The sequence below is a fragment of the Hirundo rustica genome, chromosome 4, assembly GCF_015227805.2.
Source record: "Hirundo rustica isolate bHirRus1 chromosome 4, bHirRus1.pri.v3, whole genome shotgun sequence".
Lineage (NCBI taxonomy): Eukaryota > Metazoa > Chordata > Aves > Passeriformes > Hirundinidae > Hirundo > Hirundo rustica.
The window spans coordinates 10,283,332-10,308,047 of NC_053453.1; the positions used below are offsets into that span (position 1 = coordinate 10,283,332).

General features: G+C 37.6%; 1 protein-coding gene across 1 annotated transcript in view; it reads left to right on the plus strand.

Moving 5' to 3' along the window:
* Positions 1 to 24,716, plus strand: part of SEMA3C (semaphorin 3C) — a 117,825-nt gene that overhangs the window by 61,115 nt on the left and 31,994 nt on the right. Inside the window, exons 3-10 of the mRNA XM_040061558.2 lie at positions 4,797 to 4,957; positions 7,320 to 7,382; positions 8,700 to 8,819; positions 12,597 to 12,687; positions 16,520 to 16,639; positions 18,458 to 18,600; positions 20,589 to 20,703; positions 22,839 to 22,908. Of these exons, the coding sequence (XP_039917492.1) occupies positions 4,797 to 4,957; positions 7,320 to 7,382; positions 8,700 to 8,819; positions 12,597 to 12,687; positions 16,520 to 16,639; positions 18,458 to 18,600; positions 20,589 to 20,703; positions 22,839 to 22,908 (883 nt within the window). The remainder of the gene's footprint in view (positions 1 to 4,796; positions 4,958 to 7,319; positions 7,383 to 8,699; positions 8,820 to 12,596; positions 12,688 to 16,519; positions 16,640 to 18,457; positions 18,601 to 20,588; positions 20,704 to 22,838; positions 22,909 to 24,716) is intronic.

Here is a 24,716-nt window from a genome sequence, read left to right on the forward strand (position 1 = left end):
TACATATATCTTCAAAGAAAATTAATAACAGGGCAAAGTTGACTCATTCTGAAGTTTTGAAAAGAAATATTCTGGCTTTACTTGTTCTTTTTCCATACTTAAAATTGAAAAAGTAGTCACTGGTGTTCTCAGACTTGCACTATTATAGCAGACTATCTCCACAAGCACTGTGTAAACTATAAAAATGCTGTGTTTATTTCTTCCATGTCTTTAAAGAAATTAAAAATAAAGCCAAGAAAACAGTAATTAAAATTGTTAGATTCTTATGAAATCTGATACTGTTTAACTGAATATTTTCCAGTCATTTCTGCTAAAAAGATACAAAACAGATTTGTAAATAAAAAGTAGAAAGGAAAATATTTAAACTAAAATAAAACAGACCTTTTCTTCTGGCTGAATATTTTTGGTTGTTTTTTAAATTATTTTTTGGTAACTTGGCAAATACCTCAAAATGTGCTCACATTCTTAAAATACATAACCTTTCCATTTAATGCTACCAACATTATACGTGGTGTCTATATGTCCAAATTACTTTTTTCACCTGTTCAAACGTGACCTGTGGGCAAAAGGGGACCATTTCCATTTGATGTTATAAGCAAAAAATATTGTTTTACTTAAGTATTTATTTCTAGGGGAAAAGGAAAAAAAAAAAAAGAAATTGGTTTCATTCCAGTTCCTAGAAAGTGAGATTTTACGTTGCAGTCTCACATTTGGCATGGGCTGGCATATTTGTTGGCACAAACTCAAGGCTTAATGAGGCTTAAGAGAGTCTTACAGCCTCCATAACCAGAGGCTAACATCGAGCTTGCTGCTGGATGTGCAACAAGGCGTGTGATTTGTGCACCCCACTCCCCATGAGAACGGAAAATAAAACAGCATTGTATTGCTGACTTCCACATCAGTAAGGCTACATAAATTCCATGCCAATTTGGGCAGCAGAGGTTCCCAGGGGAGATGGAGCCCATCTTCCTGGAAAGCTGTGTTTGTGCCCTTCACTGTGGTACTGCGTGTGAATGGATTGCTGTGCTTTACTCCCTGATTGTTTCTGAGGCACAGACACCAAATCTCTGCTTTTGCTCTGAACTTCCCCATAAACAGCCTTCTGAGACTGAAGCTTTATGCCAGCAGGAAAGAGGAGGAAAGCATATTATTTCTTACACTCTCCCATGGGGGATCCTAAATTAAAAGCTTGACAGACCATCCTGGGCTTGCTCAAGGAAGCCCTGCTAGGCTGGCAATCCAGAGATGGTAGAGTGCAGGCGTGACTGCGTGCAGTCTCTCACGTGTCATAGTTTATCCACAGTTTATCACTGGATGAAATCAGTGCCTTGAACTTGGGCTAGGGATGCCTGCATAGCATGGCTGTAGCTTACCAAACCCTGCAAAGTAAAGATAGTTCTTGATTATGTTGAAATCGTTCTTGGTTATGTTGAAATCATTCTTGGTTATGTTGAACATTCAGTAATTGGTTTTGTGAGTCTGCAAAAAGTTATATTTTGGGAAGGTCCTGCTAAAAATTGCATAAATTTCAATAATAAATGCGTCAAGCATTTATATCCATTCTTATAGGACGTCAGCCAAGGATGTCAACCAAGGAAGTCACTTAGGGCCTTGCCTCTACATATTAGAGATTATTATATTCCTTAGTCTGGGAATCAGGCTGTTTTCAACATTGCGCTACCAGTGAATTTGAATTAAGGAGTGATGAAAGTTTGAGGCTGAGTGATTAAATAAGACATTCAAAGGACTACCTAGTGGATCTAGCTCATTTATCCTTATGAAGGCTGGACAATTTGGTTATGATAGGCTGTGTGAGATAACTACACCTCCCTGGATACCCTGCCTCTAATAGCTGAAATTGTTTTGTTCTGGCCAGCATATTTAGATTTGTTTCAAGGGCTTTTGTGATGTCAGTAATAGACACTGTACACATATTTTGTTATTTCTTCTGTGAGAACACGATTTAAATATATATATAAATATATATATATATAATTTTTTTTTTTTTTTTTTTTTTTTTTTTTTTGTGGTGGTGGTGGTGGATTAGAAGGATAATTAAAGAGTCGGATTTAAACTGTCTAATTGTCGGTAAGCTGTCCACTGTGTACAGAGAAAACTTCCAGTCATTGGGATCTCCAAAATATGCAGTTCAATAACAAGTATAATGAAGCTCTTGTTACTTTGTTAAAACAACCTTTCCTCTAAGATCAGATTTCTTACAGCAGGGATCAAGTTGGTATTGATTTTATCCCTGAGGAAAGGCAAAATTCACCAACTGATGAAGAAAAACAAGGAGCAAAGATTAGTTTTGTATCATTAAGGATGAAAGTTACTTGTATACTGTTCTATGGTAAAAAAGGAAAAAAGTTGGTATTTAGAGAGCTGGCTGTAGCATCATTCTTCATATAGGTTTTACTGCTTTCAATGTTTGGTTAAATTCTCAAAGCATGGAATAGAATTACTCTGAATGTCAGTAAATGTCTGTTTCATCTTTTGACAAAAACTTGCTTTTGAGAGACAAGAAAGGGAATGTGAAAGACCGTACAGCATCTTTGCAGCCACTGCTTTCTCCAAGCAACAACCAGATAGTAATCCTTTAAAAAAGCAAATTTTCTTGGGTGATTGTGCAGTAATTTTTGTTGAATGAAAATAAAATTTGATTAGTTATAAATTTTGTCCCTACTTGCTTGAGTAGCCCAGAGACTGTAATTAGCTGTAAGCTTCAGCACTAAAAGAAATAAAACTAATAAATCAGTGTGAGAGTATTTGTTTTGCAGCTTTCCTTCCTCTTAAGAATGGTGTTGAGTTTCCTTAGTCTAGTAACCTGACATTAGGTGTTCTCATCAGCACCTCGATGGAGGCAGATTACCCTTCAGGAGCCTTGGAAAGAATAATAACCATTTCAAAGAGGTTAAAATTTCAGTAAAATAATGGGGTCTGAGAAATGAAAGTTGTGGAAATCTTCGATGATCATGATTATCTTTTACATCAGCCATGGTGTTTTCAGTGTCGACCGCTCAGCCAGTGAGGCAATAAGGAGGGACACTGTGTTGTGCAATACCCTGCTCACATTTAGCTGGTGCTGTGTGGGAAATCCTCCCAGTTTACCTGTGCTTTCCTGGTATATCAAATGTACAGTTAGGAGAAGGTTCAGTTTCACCTCCTAGCTGCCAAGTGTTATGGTACAGTTAATAATGCCCAGGAAGAGGGATGAGCACAAGTGTCTGAGACTGGTGGTGAGAATTTCAGAGCGGCCAAAGGTCCTGGGTGTTAATGGCACTGTGCTGCTGAGTCTCCCAGGTGCCTGGGACAATCCTAGCTAAAAGCTTACAGGGAGGATTTTTTTTTTTTTTTAAGTGAAATAAAGCAGGTGATTTTTGAATCACTAAAGAAAGGCTTCTGAAAACACTGTGAACAATTTTCATATATATTTAACATGTTCTTTTTCAGTTTTTAAGCACAGATTGTAAATCTTTATTATATGTTTATCTATTGCCAAGGAACAAGATATACACTATTTGAGGGTTTTTTTAATATTATCATAAATAAATGCACTCAGATCCTGAAAGCTGTCACACATCTAAATTAATCAAAACACAATTATCATTCAGTAACTCGGAATATTTTTCATCTTTCTATGAAACTAGTTAACAATGATAAATTAATTGATGTGTCATATTTTTCAATGCAAATTATATTCTGATAAGTGTTCTTTCAGTCCTTAGTTCTCTGCTAGGCAGGTGTGCATCCTAGGACTACAACTTTTGCTTGCTATTAAAAATGGCTCTCCAAGTAATTAAAAACAAAAAAATTCAAAAATTCATAAGTAATGTGTGTTTGCCACCCTGAGTCACAGTGAACTCAATTCAATCCTAATATTCATAAAGAAAGAAAGCATAATTATATGTTAAATATTTTAACAAAGACAAATTGATTATAAAGGTTTTATTTTCCCACTCTCAGCTCTTGAGAAATCTCTCTTCTGTCATTACTGAAAAGTAAAACACTTGGGGGCCAAAATATATTGGCCAAGCAAAGATGGGAAGGCTGAGCTTTCTTGAGGGCAGCAAGTAATACTTATATTGCAGTTGCTCGTGCTATTCCTGTAACAGGCCTGATCCTGCGCTGCTGAGATCAAAGGATGTTTTCACTTCACTTTGTTGAGGAAAGTTTTATGTAGAAAAATAGAGCTCCTTTTACAGTTCGGTTAGTTTGGTCCAAACCCCTAAACAGACAACTGAATGCACATGCATATTTAGGCTTGACTGAACAATTTTGTTTTTCTTTTAAGTAAGCCACACAAGGTGATGAAGAACAAAGTAAAATTTGACCTTGAAAATTATAAAAACCTATTCTTAGTGAAGCCCCCTGTTAGGAAAAGGAAGTAAAATGTTCTTATGTGGTTCTTATTGATCTTGTGGATTTTCTTCAGTCATAAACTTCAGAATGTATTGAACACATTGATTAATTTAATAAATTATCTCCCTTAAAAGCCAAAGCTGTAAATAATAATATCCATTAAAATAAGAATTAATTAGATTAGTGAATAATAGCACTGCCTGATATTTATGAACCATGTCTCTCTACTTAATGTAGAAAATAATTGTATTCAAACTGGGAAAAGAAAATTTGTTTTACCTCAGCCATTGTATTATTACCTAGTGTCCAATGAGGCTTTTTCTTTCCTCTCTGACCCCATTTGTGTTCAAAGATATCTTTATTTAGAAAGAAATGCAGTTGAGAAGCAAGAAACGTGAGTGAAATGCTTTACTATGCTACTGTCTTTACTATTTCAGAGCTGCAAGAAACTAAGACCTCTGAGTATCACAGGATATCCCACAGCCCCCTGGATTACAGGATATTATTGATGGATGAAGATCAGGATCGGATCTACGTGGGGAGTAAAGATCATATTCTGTCTTTGAATATTAACAATATAAGCCAAGACCCCCTCAGTGTAAGTTCAAGCTTTATTTTGAGAATCTGAGGTTGCTTTACTCCATGCCTTTCCTTTTAAGACAAAAAAATTAGGATGTGATTATTTTGTATGAAGTCCATGCCCACATATTATTGTGGGTTTTTTGTCCTTGTTTTATGTGTAATGCAGATGAAGCTATACACTGTTCCTCAAACACTGTTTAAAACTGACCTATTTACTTACTTTGAAGCAATATTCTGCTTGGCCTGGCCTCACAATGAAATCTGTGTGGTTTGACGGTTTCCACCTCTCTCCAAGATAAGATAGTTCAGAGATGCACTTTTAGAAGAATCGTCAAGGAAGAATAAGATACACACCATCATTCTCAGGCCATATGGAAAAAAAACAAGGACAGTTGTCCTTAACCTTATACTATATTTTTTTATGTTTCATGCTCTGGGCCCTAAGCACTGAACTATTTTCCAGTCTCTTGTTATGTGCCAGCCTTTGCCCTTTAGTTGGGTAGCTGAGACACCTTATTTGGGGTTTTTGGGCACTGTGACCCACATCTACCCTTTGACACCACCCATTTCTGGCTTCTCTCACTTACTGAGATGGTGTTTTCCAAGGATTTTGTGTTCCCTCACCAAACAGTAATAGGCAACCTCTGTGTGAAAATAATAACATTATCAAGTGCTTACAGGTTCCTCTCTTGTTTCCAAAGCCAGTTGAAATTCAGCCTCACTGCTTTTGAAATAGGTGACCTGCAGAAGTACTCGTGTGCCCAGAAGCTTGGCTGCTGAGCTATTACCTGCCTACAGACTTTGTCTTGCCTGTCTTTAGACTATCACAGCCTGAAAGTGTACCATAAAGGCCTTGTTCCACCAAATCCATCCAGTCCTTTAATCTGTGGGCTTTATTACTGTATCTCAGAAGGACTGAGGGACAGCGATACCCGGCTTGCAGCAGGGAAGATAAATGCCTTCCTTAAGAGACAAGGCTTTTAATGTGTCAGAGGACAGAGGGGGCCCTGCCAGAGACTGATTGAGCACAGTTAAATTAGTCTTTGCTCCGAATCACCCTCTGGACATGCCTGTCCACCTGAATTTATTGTTCAGGGAGCCCGGGGAGGCTCATTCTAACTTACACATTTAAATTAAATGCCTCTCGTTCAATGGTGTGAATGCATCCTTTCCCTCCTCCTAATGGTACCCAAATCTCCCTCTGAAATGTGGCTGCCCTCTAGGATCCAAAATACGTTCTGTGACCTTTTTGCTGATTTCCATCTCACGGTGATTCAGCCCCCCTGGTCTGGCAGAGGCTGTGCCCCAGCATGGCACACTCCCTCCTGTCCTTGGCAGGTCAGCTTTGGTCCTGTGCCGAGTTTGGTTGGATAGCAGGGCCTTTGTAACGTGGAATATTTTCTGCAGTATAAAGTTGTGAGGCATTTCAACAGCTCGTGTAGGTCTGGAGAAACAAGAATAATAATAATAAAAGAAAAAAAATAGCAGAATGGAAAAACACACAAAGCCTTCTGGCAGTGAGTGTGATCACTCAGTATTAGGCTCAGAGTGAATCTCTGCAATTCCACACAGACTTCCATTTGTTTATTTATTTTAACAATAGATTCTCTTTGCTGATCCTATATATCTGTGGAAATACTATATACATATACATTCAAATCCACAATTCTACATGTATATATGTGTGTACATATATACTCAGAGATCTTTTAATGATACTGTTTATGCTATCTTGAGGCTGAATTTTATCAGGCTCTGTCACTTTCTAGATTTCTAGAGATTCATTTGTAATGGATGTCTTTCCTATTTCAAAATCAAAATAAATAATGGAAGAAGCTCAAAATATTTACAGTTTGAGATAAACAGATAAATGTTCATACACTGTGGTATTTCTTGAAAAAATGTCTGAAAGAAATCAATGTGAAATCTTGAGATTTCAAGTAGGTTTTGTCATAATCTAGCCAAACCTTTAATGATAAAACTGAAACGTTGTTACAAGAGCCTTTCTTTCAATATTTAAGTTTTTTGGTTTCTACTGTAAATAATTTTTCCAAGTTCAGTGAAAGTAAAAATGTAAAGATGAGTAACAATTTAGGCAGTAGTGGTGAAAAACCTCTGTTATTTGGAAGAAACAAATCTAAATAAATTGATTAACTTGCCTTAAAATATGTAATAAACTTAATACATACCAGCCAAAAACCTGGACCTTGATTTTGTGCAATGCATGCTAAGACAGTTTTATTTATTAAAAAAATCTGTTTTTCCTTAACGTGTAAATTATATCTAAATATTAATCTATTAGTGTAAGATAGGCAGTGAATTTCTTATTTTAACTATGTGATTAATATACTACTTGACCAATACTTCTTTCCTTACAGATTTTCTGGCCAGCATCAGCAAACAAGGTTGAAGAGTGCAAAATGGCTGGCAAGGATCCTACAGTAAGTTATAATCCACATGCACACATACACACAAATTAGATACTTGGCAATAAAATAAGAGCACCTTGAGTGCAGCCAAAGCAAAATGAAAGAAGTGTTTGTTTTTCTTTTGAAACGCTTTGCAAGCCAATCTATAAAGTGAAATTCTGGAAAATCAGGCGATGTAAACAGAATGCACCTCCAGACTGACAGATGGGAGAAGATTTGTATTGTCCATTTCCTCGCCTTTTTTGGGTGTTACTAATCAAACTAGGTAATGGTACTTTTCCAGATATGTCCTGGGGTGATGCTGAACAGCCTGTTGATCTCTCTTTAGAGTGGGGAAGTTCTCTGGCTGGCTGCTCCCCCCAGGAGTGCCCTGTGAAGGTGGGAGGGTGCCTGCTCTCTAAAGACCCCAGTTGTGCACCAGTTTTCAGATTGTTCTGTATGGTGCTGGCTCCTGCTGAACCAAAAAAGTGAATGCCTTTAAAAGTAAATAAACCTGTGCAGTCTGCTAAACAAGGATTAACTCTACTGATTTTCATGAAGATGACTGATGGCATAGTTTCCAACCCTGTGCTCATAAAACATACACAGTTCTCACTGTCACGGGTGAGGTTTGGATGATTGGATATGAAAGCAGTTCTGGGATATAGGTAAGAAAAAATATTCATTAAAAAATCTATTTTCAACCTTAAGTGCATTAACACCTGATCATAGTAAAAAATGAAAGAGAGAAAAAATGGAAGGAAAAAACTAAATCCAATACTCTGAACTGTGTGGCCCTTAACATTCTGTTTTAATTTTCATGCTGATTTGAAGATGTTACTGTAGGCCTTCAATACAAAGCAACAGTTGACTGCAAACCTCAATTTAACCTTTTGGAAATAAATTGTTTATGCAAATAGCAGAATCTCATATTTGGACTTGCTTTCTTTTTAATTATCCCCATTAATGTTGAACAAATCAGGGGGGAAAAGAGACTGTTTCAGAGGTGTCCTTAAGGAAACTTCCTAAGGTTTCACCTTGGTTTCCTGTAGAGGTCCTGCTTCGCTTGCAAGAGAAATATGTGAATGAAAATTGGATTGCTGTGTGGAAGTGGGAAAGCTACGTGGGCTCCTCTATAACTCATCTGTGGTGCTCAATCAGAGAGAGCCTGGTTCCCAGAGCAGGCAAAATGACGTGGAAATAAACTGGTGTCCCAATCCAGGGACTGACTAACTCAGTAGCTGTTTTCATGATGCTGTTAAGATTATATACTATGTATATTCCCTGGAGTTCCCGACGACGTCTCATAACATTTTCCCCCGTGGGGTGGCTGTTCCCTGTTTGCTGCAGCACGGCTGTGGGAACTTTGTGCGCGTGATCCAGTCGTACAACCGCACCCACCTGTACGTCTGCGGCAGCGGCGCCTTCAGCCCCGTCTGCGTCTACGTCAACAGGGGACGCAGGTCTGAGGTAACTCCCTTTTCATTCCATCCACTCATTTCGTCGTCGGTCCTGTGGGTGTGATGAGAGAGCTCAAAGTTTGGAAAGTGCAAAATTCAGTGGTCCCAGTAGATTCCTTCACTGATGTTAAATAGCAAAAGAGCAAAGGTCTGTAGTTTTCTGACTGATACCAGCTAGAAACAGTGACCAAAAGCCATGCCTCAAATATGATGGTTATCCAAAATTCCAGTCGTACCAAATGCTGTACATTTGATACTACTTTCTATTTGACATTGTCTGGTGAATTCTTTCGTACCATTTGGTGGAAAAATTCCCAAGAAATACTTGAAAGAAAATAGGCAGTTAGATGAAAGTAAAATACAAAGTCTACTTTTTATAACTTCCATGTGTTACTGGTTCCCTGGAGAAGCCCTTAATTTGGCTAACTATTCAGGTTAGGTTGGCTGGAATTCAGCTTAACACCATCTAGATGCACTCCCAATACAGGAACTTTTATCTTCTGCTCAAGTTTTGCCCCACTAGATGGTGCCCAGATGAAGTTGCTAAGTTTCTCTTCACTGTGAGATCTTATTTTTTTAGATAGGTCTCCAGTTTTTCTATGTTCAGTTTCACTGAGGGTATTTTCAGTATAAGTACCAGATGTTTCAGAAATATATGGTCCAAGTTTCCTGATTTGAAAGAGAAATGTTTGTTTATGTGCAGATGTAATAGGTAATAAATTAAGCAACCAGAAGGAAAAGGAAAGGCACTTAAGCAGGAGGCAGCACCTCAGTAGCTTTTGGGTCAGATTCATGTCTGCAGGCACAGGGGTGTGCAGTATATTTTCCAGAACAATGTGGAAGCAGATGTGTTGGGAAGGAAGATCAGAGCGTGCTACCTGGAGCTTTGCCATGTGAGGGTAACTTTAAAAGCTGGGCTGGCTTCTCAGGAAGACACTGAAAAATTCATCACTGATTTAATTGGGAGTGGGATGGGAATCCTGGCCGAGACCCAGGATTGCTGCAGAGGCTGCCAGGGAGGTGATTAGTCAGTGGTTCTCCAGATCATGCATGGCATGATCTCAGTGACTTTTGGTAGATCCCTACCTGGCTCCAGCTTCCTTAACGCAGCATGCACTCGGAATCACTGCACTTTTAATCCCACTAAATTATCTAAAAGTAGAGATTGTAGGCCTGGATTTGAAAGCAGAAGCAAGCAGAACTGAGTAGGTAAATCCATCCTTCTGGTTAAAAATTCTGCATTAATTTATTTTAATGTATTTTGAAACAGGGGTCATCTTTCCCCAACATTATTCTATTTCTTGAAAAATCATTTAAAACATGAACAGTGATCTCATTTTGTCTTTAATTCATGTAATACTCCGTATCATCTTAAGTACTGGTATTGCAGTCCAGGGACGTTTGAATCTCATTATTTTAGACTGTAAATGAGATTGGGACAGAGAGGAGGGCAGGAAATGACATCTCCAGATGATGCAAGATGTTAAATTTCTTAAATGAAAAAGTAAAGATACATGACTTGGAAAAGCAGAACCGGCTTCGCTTAGCCCGTCTGTATAGCTGCATGCCTATGATCAATTGATTAAATAAACTGCTGTTTCAGACGTCTGGAGTCTGTGAGACACTTGACTGTAGGCACTTCATGCTCAGAGCTATTACTGTCCAGGCCAACAATAGCATAACAGTTTAAACCCAAGCATTTCCTTCTGAACTCATTGCATATATCTGTGCATGACTAATTGATAGAGCAGGATGAGGAACTATATAGTGCTGATGGGTCTAGTGAAAATTCTTTTTTTCCTCTGTTTTTATCATTTCACCTTCAATTTGGTACAGTTTTCAAAGCACAAAACGTTGTTTTTGCACGTGCAAAATGAATATTTTACAAAGCACATCTGTTTTTCTCTAGAGGCTACAAAGCCTGACAGAGTCATATCCAACAGTCTTAAGAACTGGGCCTGTTTTGCTCTTTTGTCTCCAGGATTCCACATAAGCTCACAAAAAATAGGGATCTCACTGATGAGGCAAAATTTTGCCTTTTTCCCTGAAACATAGGTTATAAAACAATTAATTTTCTTTCTTGGCACACTTGGTACTTTAGTCTTTGGTAATTACTCCCTTAGTCACCCAAATATATTCTAATGTTGAAGTAAATGCAAACAGAAGGAATTAATGTGAAATATTATATATTTTGTGAATATATATGAAAATATGTGAAATAATTATAGACTAAATAGCAGTTTAATATATATGAAAATCAAGTGTAATCCTGGAGCTAGTTTAACAGAAGAGTAATGGGCATTTTGAATTGGTAAATAGTGGTTTAATATAGTAAATATGGATTAGAACCAAGTTGCATATAATCTAGAAGTAGAAAAACAACAAAGAAACCACCCAAGATCACATTAGAAACTTCATGCTTATGTTAGAACATTGTTTAGAGAGCTTCTTACTGAAACAATAGATAAGATCTCTGAGATTCAATTAGGCACAACAGAACTGGGGGAAAGAGAGGGGATAATGGTATGAAAACTTCCTGCTGCAGCTGTGCCTTTGAGCTTGGTGTAAACTTAAATTCGCTAGTGCCAAATGGCTGTTTAGGGACTTGTGTGGCATCCCCACTCCCCTGTGATCTACATTAGCTGTTAAAGGGAATTCAAGGAGTTTGCTGTCCTTTCTCAAATAACTAATTTTTGCCATCTACCTCACAGAGGCCTTTCTTTTGAATTTTTGTCGGCTACATTTTTCTTCTGAAATGTTTAAGTTTGGTCATTTGGGGTTTTTTTGTTGTTTTTGGGGGGTTTTGTTTTGTTTGTTTGTTTGCTTGTTTGTTTTCCTTGCAACTGTGTCTTTTGAAGATTGGAAGTTTGTTGTAGGAGCCTAAGAACAAGTTGTTTGGTACACAGTGTGTGTTGGGTCAGTGAGTCTGTCATTACTGACTGCAGTTTTTGAGGGATGAGCTTGGGCCTGAGTCACTTCTTGCTGAACACACTGTGCTAGTATTGCTGGGAACCAAGAAGTGAAGAGTTGCACCAAAATGGGCAGATTTTCTAAAGATACTCAGATTGTTTTTATTTAAAGGTGTAGTCCAAATTGCTTCTCCTTTGCTAAATGCATTTCCTGTTCATAAAGTTCATAACATATAAACAAATCCCTGTACCATGATTTCTTAAAAAAAAAAAAAAAATCAGGAGATTTCAGGCTTATGATAAGAGGTGGAGATAAATCATCTATCACTGGGTTTGGGGCTCGACACACAATCCAAGAGATGGTATTGAAGAAAATAAATGTCATTTGGGGCATTTTAGAGGTCTGATAGCTCAGTAAAGACCAAATGATTTATGCTATAATCTAATGACAGATGTCATAAGAGATTTTTATTTTATATGTATTATTGTTCTAGTAGCTTTATTATAATGTCGTAGACAGGTATAAGCACACCAATATATTCAGAAAATAAATTATAAATAGCATCAAAACCACAGAAGCAATCTCCACAGATATTATTGCAGATATCAGTCAACCTATCCTTAACAAAGGGAACATTTTTTTTTGATTCAGTGTCTTGAATTTATAACAAGAGTCTTGAAAATAACCATGTGTCAGTGTTATCTAACAAGATAATGGCATTCTGAATAGGAGAGTTAAACTACTGATAGTACAGCAAAAGTGCCCAATAGAGCATTGTTAATAGAGCATTGCTAATGCTGCGAACAGCCAGGCATAAAAATCAGCTTAGATCTAATGGTTTCTGACATGAGAAGTGACACACAAATCTACTTTGCAGGAGCAAATCTTCAAGATCGACTCCAAGTGTGAATCAGGAAAGGGACGCTGTTCTTTCAACCCTAACGTGAATACGGTGTCTGTTATGATCAGTAAGTAAAGATACTCTAGGTTGCTGAGGTCTAAACCCACATGACCATGTGTAGGGTGGGTTGCTGGAATACCCCAAGGGAGCTGGACACAGGATTCACCCTCTCAGGAGCAGTGCCTTTTGTCTTGCTGATGGGTGGGCCCATCCATGTTTCAGGGCTTGTATGAAGCTTAAGGGGGGTGGACAAATGAAATGCAGGAATAAGTTATTGAAAGGGGGAGAGACACACAGGGAACAAAAGGTTCTCCCTTTTCCAGATGACACATTTTTTTCCCAGGAATAGTTTCAGCTTTGCATAACCCTGTCTAGCATTTGTGTTTGAATGGTTTCTGACCTTGTTCATCCTAGACGGCACTTGTGTCTTACTTAATTATTTTTAAAATCTCAGAGTAGCCAGGAGAAGAAAGCCTGAAGACTTTGAATTGCATTTTTGTTGTCATCGCTGCTGTAGAGCCCACCAACTATTGTAAAGCTCTTCATTCTTCAATCGGCTTTATACCCAACGAATTTTGGAATTTTCTTCCATCTGAAAGGCCAAAAAGTGAAACAATAAGGGATTTTTGCTGTGCTTGCTGCACACTTATGAGAAAATTCCAAGGGGGTATACACTTTGTGCAGCCCAAATCATCTGTAAAAGATGCTTTTCTTTTTTCAACCAGGAAGAGCTGGAAATATATACTCAGTGTAACCCGACCTTTCACATTTGCAGTATGTTCACACACTTCTGCTTCTTGCTGTATTTTTGTCTATGAAGGGAAGAGCAGTTGCACAGATTTTTGAGGCTTTCTTAGTAAGTAAAACTTATTGCACACAGATACTGTGTATTTCACCCAAGGTTAACAAGGGAACAGTGTGCAGTGTTTCTGACATTCAGCTTCCTCTGAAGTCAATTACATATTTTGTGAGATATTTTCTTTAAAATATTACAGATCTTAAGGGAAGTGTAACACAGTCTGTCCTACATGACCGGTTCAAAATATAAATTGCCTTTTGTTGTTGTTGTTGTTGTTGTTTTTTGAGGTAGGGTTCTTTTTTATTCCTCATTGCAACTATATTTAGTTCAAAGGACATGTATATCTATTCACAGTTATATGAACTGAATACCTTTAGAGAACAGGCAAATGCTACCTAGACATATCTGAACCTTGGCTGCACTTACACTTTTATCTCAACAGTGATCTAGGGACAGTGTTTACAGACACTCACTGTATAAAGAAAATGTTTGTTCAAAGTCTGTGATAGATGAGTTCACTGCTACTCATTGCCATTCTGGTACTATTAGGTGAAGCAATTGTTTCCTGCCCTTGTTCCTTCTGGATTTTATATAGCTACATTAAATAATGTTGTTTCTGAATTAATTGTTTGTATAGTAAGCTGATTTTTTTTCTCCAGTAGATCAGGGGGAGCTTTGTTCATCTTAATAGACTTTTTGTTATATTTCTTGATCTCTGTTATGTGACTAAGGAGATCTTCCCTAGTGTTTGACTAATCTTTCATGACACAGTTCATCTACAAAGTTTAAATTATTCCAGAAAGGTCAAAATCCTTCTAAAAAAAGAGTCCACAGATTGGGTTTTATACTTTCTGTTGCAAAGTCCAGTCACTTCAAAAATGTTAAGCTCTAATGAATTTAGCCTCAGTACCCATGCCAGAAACATGAACATTTTCTAAGTCTCAGCTCATGTTGTAATGAGGGGACTGAGCCAATGTGCTGGACTCACCTTCGAGCTTTCTGCAGGAGGAATTACCTCCTGTTGCTTCAGAAGATAGTAAATACCACCAGACCAACTAACTCTTCCACAACAAAATAACCGTTTTTAAAATATAGATGTAATTTGTTGACCATTTTGGTCATCACTGGCCTAGAATACAGCAGGAAAACTTATTCACCCTTCAGAAGAAAGTGCTGCTGTAAAAACAAATTTGAACTTTGTACAGCTTGCCATTGTACAGAGATGCATTTGCATCAAAGCAATGAAAAATGTGCTTTGAAGCAGCTTGGCATTACTTGTGTGCAGGATGCATCTGTCTCTCCCTACCAAGACTATGAGATATTTATAAAAGCAGACATACCTCATCAATTCAGTAATTCCCCCCAGTAATAAAGTGGAGTGAACTCATTGTGCTGTGCAGACCAAATACTGTGTGGAATTTAAGGATTTTAGCAGAAGGAAGTGGAACTGATAGATCTCCTCTGATACATGATTAGCAAATAGACACTTGGAATTCTTAAGACATAAGTAATACCGCTGATATGTAATAGGATTAAAATTGCACAGGATAGTACTATTGCTGGTGTGTATGTATGTGTATATGCACAGAACTGTACATAACATTTACTGAGAACCATAAACCTGATCTCTTTTAGCCAGTTTGTTTCATAATGAAAATAAAGTTCTGATGGATTGAGGCAAGGAGGCAAATACACAAAATCATGTATAAATTTGTACAGATCTAACATCATTCTGTCAATACCTGCTCCAGAAGTAAACGCTTCAGCAACATGCAGCAAATGCATTGCTTAAATCCCCTGTGTACAAATCTTGTCATCACGGGGAGAGATGAGAGCAGAAGAGGCTGCTGGATCCTCTGCCAGAGTTCAGTTCAGGCTCCAGTTAGCAGTAGAAAAGCAAAGTCTCCAGGGTTTTGATTCTCTCGTGAGCTTCTCAATAGTCTTCCATGCTGATTATGAACACACGCACACACACACACACGCACACACACACACACGCACACACACACGCATACACACACGCACGGAGCATGAAAATAGCCTCAAGTATTTCTGAGCCTGTGACTCTTGCCAGCTTGACCACACTCTGGATAGTCCAGGAGTACAGACAAAAACATCAATCAAAGGACCCAGCTGTACTGGAATGTATTCAGCCACCACTCCCACTCTGAGTGCTAGAGTTTATTTTAGCTACTGTTTTCTACTCTGGGGTTTCATTGTCATTAGTCAGCGGAAATTGCTTGGTTATTCACAGAGTAGAAAATTATAGTATATGTAATTATAATTGTAATTATATATACATATGTTTGTGCACACACACAGACTCAAACACAGATAGACATCCTGATTGATGGGCTGAGTTTTCAGCCCTACACAGAAGCTCATAGTTCTGTCAATGTAGAAGTTGCATGTCTCATTCTGCTCAAGTATAATGACCTTACACTTAGAACCAAGTGCACAAAAGGGGACAGCTCAATAGCTCAATAGCTCCATATTACTCTGAGTCAAGTTCAATAATCTGATTGTCTGGCCTCTGCAATACTGAAGTCAGCTTGAGGCTGCCTGGGACAGCCGTAACAATGATGCTGGTAAAAATTGGCACTGATTCACTGACTGCAATAGATGTTGTGCCAGTTTACAGCAGCAATAAATTCAACCCAGTCACTTCATCAACTTCCATAACAAAACAAAACAAAACAAAAAAACAACAACAACAAAAAAAAACACACATAAAAAAAAAAAAATCCTTTGAAGGGCATACTTAAGATATTGTATGTGATACTTTTTGATAACACTAGCCTTATTCTCCAGTGGTCCTTAGCAGCACAAATGGAGCAACTAAACTTCCTATCAAGAACGATTCCCCCTCTATGCAGCTCTGCTGTGGCATTTATTAGTACAGTTCCATAGTCTCAATGAAAAAGCTGATTACTCTCATGCATTCTAGGTTGAGTCTTTCTAAATCAGAAAAAAACTTACTCCCACGACCCACTGTTTATCTGCATAGACTCCTGTTTAAATAAAGAGCTGATGAATTTAAAATAAACTTTTGTTTTTCCAAAAGCCATAACAATTCTCCCTCCATTTCAATTCTTTTCAGATGAAGAGCTTTTTTCAGGAATGTATATTGATTTCATGGGGACAGATGCAGCCATTTTTCGCAGTCTGACCAGGAGGAACGCAGTGAGGACTGACCAGCACAACTCCAAGTGGCTGAGTGGTGAGATGCCATTAATTTACCAGAGTTTTAATGGGTGTCACAGAGATTCTGCTTTCCTTTCCTTACCTTTTAAAGAGCTTGTCTCTGAATTTAATTTATGAAGTTGAACTATGAAGAAATGTGTGTAAAAACAAGCTGTAGTCAATGCTCAGATGTGGAGGGATATCTGCATGAGCCAAGCTCCTAGGCCATCCCATCTGGAGGCCTTTTTTGCATTGAGGCTGAACCAAGCTATTTGAAGGCAAGATTATGAAAACCTTTCCAATAGCAATTGGCCAATCTGATTTCTAGAAAAGTGCTTTCACGTCTAAGGAATCAGATATTGCTTTAAATCAGTGTTTGATTCTAAGCCACCAGCTTCAGTTGATTCAAGGTCATCCGTCTCTGCACAGAAGATTCACCACCACTTGCATTCAAAATGTGTGCAGAAGGGTGTCCCACTATCAGGGAAGTCAATGTGGATCATTGCCATTTATTTCACTGGTGAGGAATTGGTAATCTAAACATAGTAGAAAACCTCATTGCGGAGTGGAATCACGTAACTCTTTGCTTCACTGACTTCACTGTGAAAATTCTCCCTGTATTTACTAGTAAGAAAATTCCTTCCAGTGAAACAAATTTAGATTAAAATGTTGGTCAACCCTCTGAGTAGAAGGGAAAGGTTATAGAGCAACTAACACAGCAGTTATGGTTTTATGGTTTTAAAAAGCCTTCAGGTATGTTGAAGTGAAGTTACTGTGGTTTTGTCTTGATATTTTATATGGCGACTTATTGCTCCTGTCCGGCTGTGACTGCAATGAAGTCACAAGATTTCAGTCACAAATTCATTTCACTAAGAAATGGAAACTATGTCTGCTCTCTAATTTTTTTTTGGTTTTTATACATTCTTACACTTATCTGCACACCCTAACGTGCATCCTAAAACAAGTCAGAGAAAAAGAAAAATTTTAACTGCCCAATTTCTGGAAAATCTCAAAACAGGTACTTGAAAGTACAATTTGTTTCCAAGTTCTTTTAGAGCCAAAGTCTTGACATTTATATAAATAATGTTATTAATATAACATTGTTATATTAATTGAGACTAGACTTATGTGAACAGAAAAATGCTGCAGTCTAAAAAGAGTTTTCTGTTAGACATTTAACCTTTGTATCAGATTGTTTCAAACTTTATACTGCATTTCAGCCGAACAAGCAATCTTGCGTGATCATTGAAAAGACAAAGCTTTCATGCAGGGAGAGGGGCCACTTCTTCCTTCAATCAAAGGAGGTGTTTTGAGGGCTCCTGCACTGCCCATTATATGCTTGCTGTTAAGGTTATAAATTATTTTTCTCTCTCCCTGGTTCTCCTTTGTAGTGTTTTGCACGTACATTTGATTATGTTTACCAGCCTCTGATATGAAGTCAAATGTTGCTCAAGCATTTGTGCACCCTGCTTTCCTTTTCTGGGTTACACAAATTGTTTTCCGCTCTTACTCATGAACCTTATTTGTTGTGTTTCTAAGCTCTTCCAGCTTACTTTTAGGTTTTGTCTCAATGAGCCTTTCCTTAGGTGCCCCAGATAACACACTGATTCTTCCTTCTTTCTTGAAGCCTTTGAGTCTCTGCAGTAATGTGATACCATTGCTTCTGGACTGCTCTTCTCAAAATTGCTGTGAAATAAAATTCGAGGATGCAAACACATATGGCTGCCAGCAAGGAGCCTGTTGATATTTGGTATATTTAGCACTTCCTTGAAGCAGTCAATAAATGTCAAATCAGTTGTTGTTTATACTGATACATCTTTTGGTTTCATCCTTTTGGTAAACTTTTTCATTTCAGAGCCTATTTTTGTGGATGCTCATGTTATCCCAGATGGCACTGACCCCAATGATGCCAAAATCTACTTCTTCTTCAAAGAAAGACTCACAGACAACAGCGGCAGCACAAAGCAAATTCATTCAATGATTGCAAGAGTATGCCCTGTAAGAACCATTTTGTTTACCAGGTTGCTGGGATAAGCTGCTAGTGTGACGTGATAACCTAAAAGACTGAATGTTTAAAAAGCCTTTAATTTGGCAAAATTTCCTGTTTCTGTGTCACCTTTCATAATTAAGAAGAGCTGTTACTGTACTCACAGCTAGGGTCTGAACAGGTTATATATAGCTGACTATATGTGTAAGAATATGGAAATGTAGAGGTTCAGGGATTTGTATTTCTCTGACTGAGTCAGAATAGTTACCAATGTTGAATTTTCAAACTCGCTGTCCTTGGCACAAATAAAGCACATTATTTTCTCAATAAAAATGAACCTTAGGCAGTGAAGGCTTTCACACACACACACACACGCTCAGAATATTTAAAGCACATCATAAATAATCAAGCTTTTAAATTGGTGGATTTAACTTTCAAATGGTGTTTTCATTTTTACATTTGTTCTTTCTGCTTGCTTGTATTGATGCTTGAGTAAGCCTAACTTTAAAAACGTGCACAGAAAGTTTAAATTCAGGAGTTATGGCTATTTCTCGGCAATAATTTTTTTTTCACTGCACTCCTCCTTGTCTCTATTTCAGTTTTTTGTATTTCTAATCAACTGTAGATGAAATAAGATTGAAGCAGCTGTTAATATCTCTGGTGAAATAATTTTTCTTTTTTTTTTTTTTTTTTAATGAGAAAAAGTTATAAATGCACAATTGCTGCTAGCCTATTCCTTCTTTTGAAAGGCTTCAGGAATTTCATTGTGGGTGTTTATATATTCCCTATCTTTATTTGGGTTTTCTTTAGGATACGATGCTTTGTGATGTTGTTGTGCCTGGGCATGAAGGTGTTTGTCATTCTCTGGCAGTATGATGGGGCATGTGATCTCTTCTATAATCTCCATTCTCTGTATTTCATTGAGAGTACCTAAAGACCTTTTTGAGTATTTTGCAAGATGTTTCACACAATTACAGCTGTATTTGTTTTTTTAATGTTATAATGAAGCCCAGATGATTTTTGAAAGGCCTAAGACTTTTTAGACTTACACTGAAGCCAGTGGCGGAATACCAAGGCCAATGAAAATAAATCTGAGCCAGTCATATTTGTATACTTGTATACGTACCATCATATTCATTTATCAACACCTTTGAGACTGGCAAAATAAATTAGCCCCTGAAAAGACCCCTTATAAGTCACCCAAAATGTTGGATTACCAGCTCCGACAGCCTCAGTGAAACATGCACAGCACTTTATTGAAATCACATTTCAATAGCTTCTGCATTTTGGTTTTTCTCTTTCCTTGGGTGACATCATGTTATACAGTTGTGAAGACACTGCTCTTATGTAAGGCATTCACCAGCACAGTTATTCAGGATCTGTCACCTCAGTGCCACATCACCTGGTTTGGCAGTTACAGTTCCCACCTTGAACCATGGAAAATTGGAAAGATCCATGAGTGAGACATGACCAAGCCATCTCTAAACCAAGCTAGCAGGACTTGCAACAGTGCAGGCTAGACCTATACTAGCCATCATTTCTGAATACTGTTTAAAGCATCCACCTCATGTGCCAGCATGGCTTACTAGGTCAGGTACAGCTATGCTGCTGTCAGGACTAGAAGAAACATCCCTCTGTAGAACCATGAGACCTTTTAGAGATAGCATGGACTTCATCCTGGATGTCAATGAGTGATGCAGAGCTCCACAGTCACTTCCCATCATGAGAGCATACACTGCTGATGCATAAAATCTACTGCCCAGCCCTCCAACCCTGCTAGCCCAGCAGAGAAGGTCCACTCAGAAAACTAGTTCTTGTTTCTTTCTGCATATAGAATGCTTACATGAGGGTATTTGTCTTAGGCCTGTCTATTTTTAATATTAAATTTACCAGATAATTATCTAGGTAATGAATTTACCTGAGAAAAATGTGGATAAGCCCAGTAAAATGTGTAGCTGTGTTTTATTGCTTCTTTACTGAAAATAATACTCCTTTCCAGAATGACACAGGTGGTCAGCGCAGTCTCGTGAACAAGTGGACAACATTCTTGAAAGCAAGACTTGTGTGCTCAGTAATGGATGAAGATGGAACAGAAACGTACTTTGATGAATTAGGTATCACAAAAAACTTTCCTTAAAATTTCATCTAAATGCTACACCAGTGCATATTTAATGACTGATTTTCATTAACTTTCTTAGTCAAGTTTTTAACAGTGAAGTCATAGCACTCAAAGTCCATGACAAAATTCCCCTTTGCGGTTTTAGGACAGCAAAAGGGAAAAAATCTTCATAAGTTTCTCTGCTTAATTATCATTACCTTTGAATAAAGGTAATTAATCTTGACTATGTAAAACAATGATGTATGTAAAAAATTAATATTTGGAAGGAAATATCTAAGTGACTCTCTTACTGTCTTGCTGCTAGCTTGGATTACAATAGACGGCTTTTAACATCCCTTTGAAACTGTTTCTTATACCACTGTGTAACACATAGCTTTTCCATAAAGCTTTTTTTCTATTTTTTGATCACAGGGTAGAGTCCTCAGTTTGGTAATTCAAGATAGTACACTGCCATCAGCAATAGCACTATCCATAAATATAATTTCTCAGGAATCATTCAGTCACATAAATTTTTGTTTCAACATGTGAAATGCTGTAAATATTCAATGCATAATCTATACAGTAATCACAAGAGGTTTCTTTTCATGAAGGAATTAATAGATGCATATTTTGATACCTACATGCCAAACAAGATTACCAGAAAATTTCAAGTTCTGTATTTTCCGTAGCTGAGATGTGCAAAATCATAGTTCTAAATTCAGGTACTGGAAGATTTGGTATGTTCTTTACTATAAATATAAATAATATAAGCAGCTAATGTGCCCTGCCCTGGGTCTGCAGCTGTTTCTGATCTTCTCTTCATTGTATCCTCTCTCTCTGTTCTCAGTTGTTATTCCTGATTCCCACCATAGCAAATGGGGTTTGGAGTCTTTTTGAGCTTATACATTTACAACTATTTGGTGCACTTGTTTTGGTTCAAGGAACCAAAAGGGAACCTGATTGGGCCTAGGGGCAGATCCTAACTTGCTCTAGCTCAGAATGTGCAAGGTGCTTGGAGGACTGATTTTCTGAAGTTTACAGTGCTCAGCACTGCCACAGCAGCTCATCCTTCAGAACTGTGATTTACCAACCCCCTTCTCTTCAACAAAGCAGTAGGATAACTGCTTTTAGTTTCTTGGATGACAAAATGTAGGACCGTAGTGAATAGGAGACAATGCTCTCAGCATGGGCTCCCAGCACAATTCCCTAGCAAGGAGGAAGAATACAATCACAGCTGGAAATTCAAAAAACTGGGAGTGAGCAAACACATGCTTCTGTGTTCATGTATAATGCAGGAGAGTATAACACTTCCAGTTCTGCATGGTGAAGCCTTTTACTTTTGACATAGTGAAAAGAATATTTAAAAAATTCAGCAGGTTAAATGAAAGAGCCACATAAATTAATGGAAAGCTAAGGAACATATTCTGTGATAAAAAGCTCAAACAGTTCAGTCTTTTTTGTGTTGTAAATTAAGTTTAAGAGGTAGCATGATTATAGTTTTTAAAAACATTTGTAAAGAGAAGCTGTCAGAGATTAAAGTAGTTTTCACTGAAGTATAAAAAAAATTCAACAGATCAGAGGTAATAGCGGGTAAATTCATTTCAGTGAGTAGGTAGTTTTGCACAGTGCAGTCAATAAATCCCTACACAACAGGAAGTGGGAGGTTTACATCTCTCACAGTCTTTCCTGCAAAGCTGTCTGACATTCATATCATGTTGAAACGGTGCTAGTGAAGGCACTCAACTGCAGTCTGGACAATAAAACACCCAATTTCCCTGTTTTCAATCCATCTATTGGAACTCTTTTTCTTTAACCTACTGCAACTTTAATGTTTTCCTACTGCTAAACAACCTGCTGAAACAAGATACAACTGAGAAAAATATGTGACATAGATCCTGAATGTATCTGAAAATCGTTGCCTTCTGTCTCCATAAGGCTAGAGGGCATGGAGTTAATTTTGAAATTTGTTTCCAAATGTTCAAATGCTAGATTTATGCATTTATGGTCTGTTCACGTGGTAGGTCTCCTTTTTTTCCCATTCATGTCTGAGATAAAAGTGCTGTTGAGTTTAGGAAGGGCAAAATCATCAAATAAACCGGAAAATAAAGTTTTTCTTACTAATCAAAATGGGTTTTTTCCTCTTTCTTACAGAGGATGTGTTTCTCCTAGAGACAGATAACCCCAGAACTACACTCGTGTATGGAATTTTTACAACATCAAGGTAAACATGGAGATTTGTAAAAAATTACCTGAACTGCTGGATTCTCTGTATGAAAATTGACACTGTTGTTTTGTGGATGAGGCTGTGCTGGACAGTTTCGTGTGTCTGCTGTGGCCGTGGTGTGCATGCAGGAGTCTCCTTATCATTGCTGTTGCTATCTATGTCAGAGCTATGCTTCTTGGAGGAGACTGCTTCCTGACGTACTGTCAGCTGCCTCTGGGAAAACATTTCCGTGGAGGCCACTTGTCACTGCTCAGCAGTGGAAAGCTAAATGACTTCAGTGCAGTGAACTTGTGGCATCTAAGAGCACTTAACACCTCCTGAAAAACATCCAACACCCTGATGGATCAAACCAGGAATTCTTACATGAATTCGTACAAATCATTTCCACTAAGCTGGCTGATGATCACAGAGATGGCAAATAACCATACTGGCTTCAGTTGGCTAGAAAAGGACGAGCTTACGTGGCATTTGGTCTCCTCCTTGCAGCTCCCTATTACAGTCAGTTGAATTCACTTCACTTACTATCTGGTTTAGAGAGCATTTACTGAGTTCCCAAGGGTGGTGGAAGGACTAGATACAGCTTAGTATGCGGAAACTCTCCATGAAGATAGACTGACAGGTGGACCAGATTCTTCCACCTCTACATTTATCTTTTTATTTTCCCTCTTGCCCTCACTACATAGTGTTAGCACAGAGTAAAATTGTTTACTAACCCCTGATTTCTGATATGCTATGCTTTAATATTTAGCTGTTATTTCTTATGTTCAAAGAAGTCTTCTGTTTGTTTTTTTTTTAATTTTCATTTAATTTATTTTATCAAATTAGAAAATTATGTAATTTATTGTCAAAAATTCCTTTAATGGCAAGTTTTAGTAAAAAAATTCCTTTCAGATTTTTTTTTCTCCAGTAGACTTTTTTCACCAAGATATAGGGGTCTGCTTACTTAAATATGTAAATATGACAGGAGAATATGATTCTATGATATTTAATTGGGAAAAAAAAAGCATCACATAGCTTGTAAATTTAGGTGATGTCTATAATTCCTACTTTACAAAAAGAGAAAAGGATGAGCTTATGCTTAGTAGTAAAACCACAAGTATCATAAGGTTGGGAGTACAACATGACTGAACTGGAAACATTTGTACCTAATTCTGGTATTTCTCAGTGGAAATGAGGCTTGAATCACAGGACCATATAAAGTGACAAAAAGGAAAAAACTTCACTTTTTTCCTGGCTCTCAAGCTATTTTCTCTCTCTTCTGAAGTGTTTACACATGCATTTCTGTTAATGGTGAACCACATGGTCTATTTTTGGTTTATTTTTGTTCAACTATAGGTTGAATGTGTTACCTAGTTAAATACAGAAACCATAAGGATTTTTAATCCTTAATAATTTCTGTAACTTCATCTCTGTAGACTTCCAGCTCGTAATAGTAGCAAGAGAGAAACATCATAGGAAGTAATACCTACTAGTATTTTTTATCTAAATCATACGGAAGGAAACCAACTAATACTGAACTAAATTATTTTAGTGTCATAATATGCTGTAAATCTAACATAAAACATCTTGAAAGACTAAATGCATTTCTCAGAACCTATTAATACCTAGTAAAATTTCCACAAATACCATAATCCATCAAAAAGGTTCATTCTACTAATCCATATATAGCTGAGAGCAGTGTGGATTTCACTTTTGTTTAGACACTGTGTGTAGTATTTTCAGGCTTTTTCTGGAGTGTTTTTTCTTTTTTCATTGAAAACAGTTACTTGGATTATCTTCATCCTACAGTTAACAGCAGGGTAGAT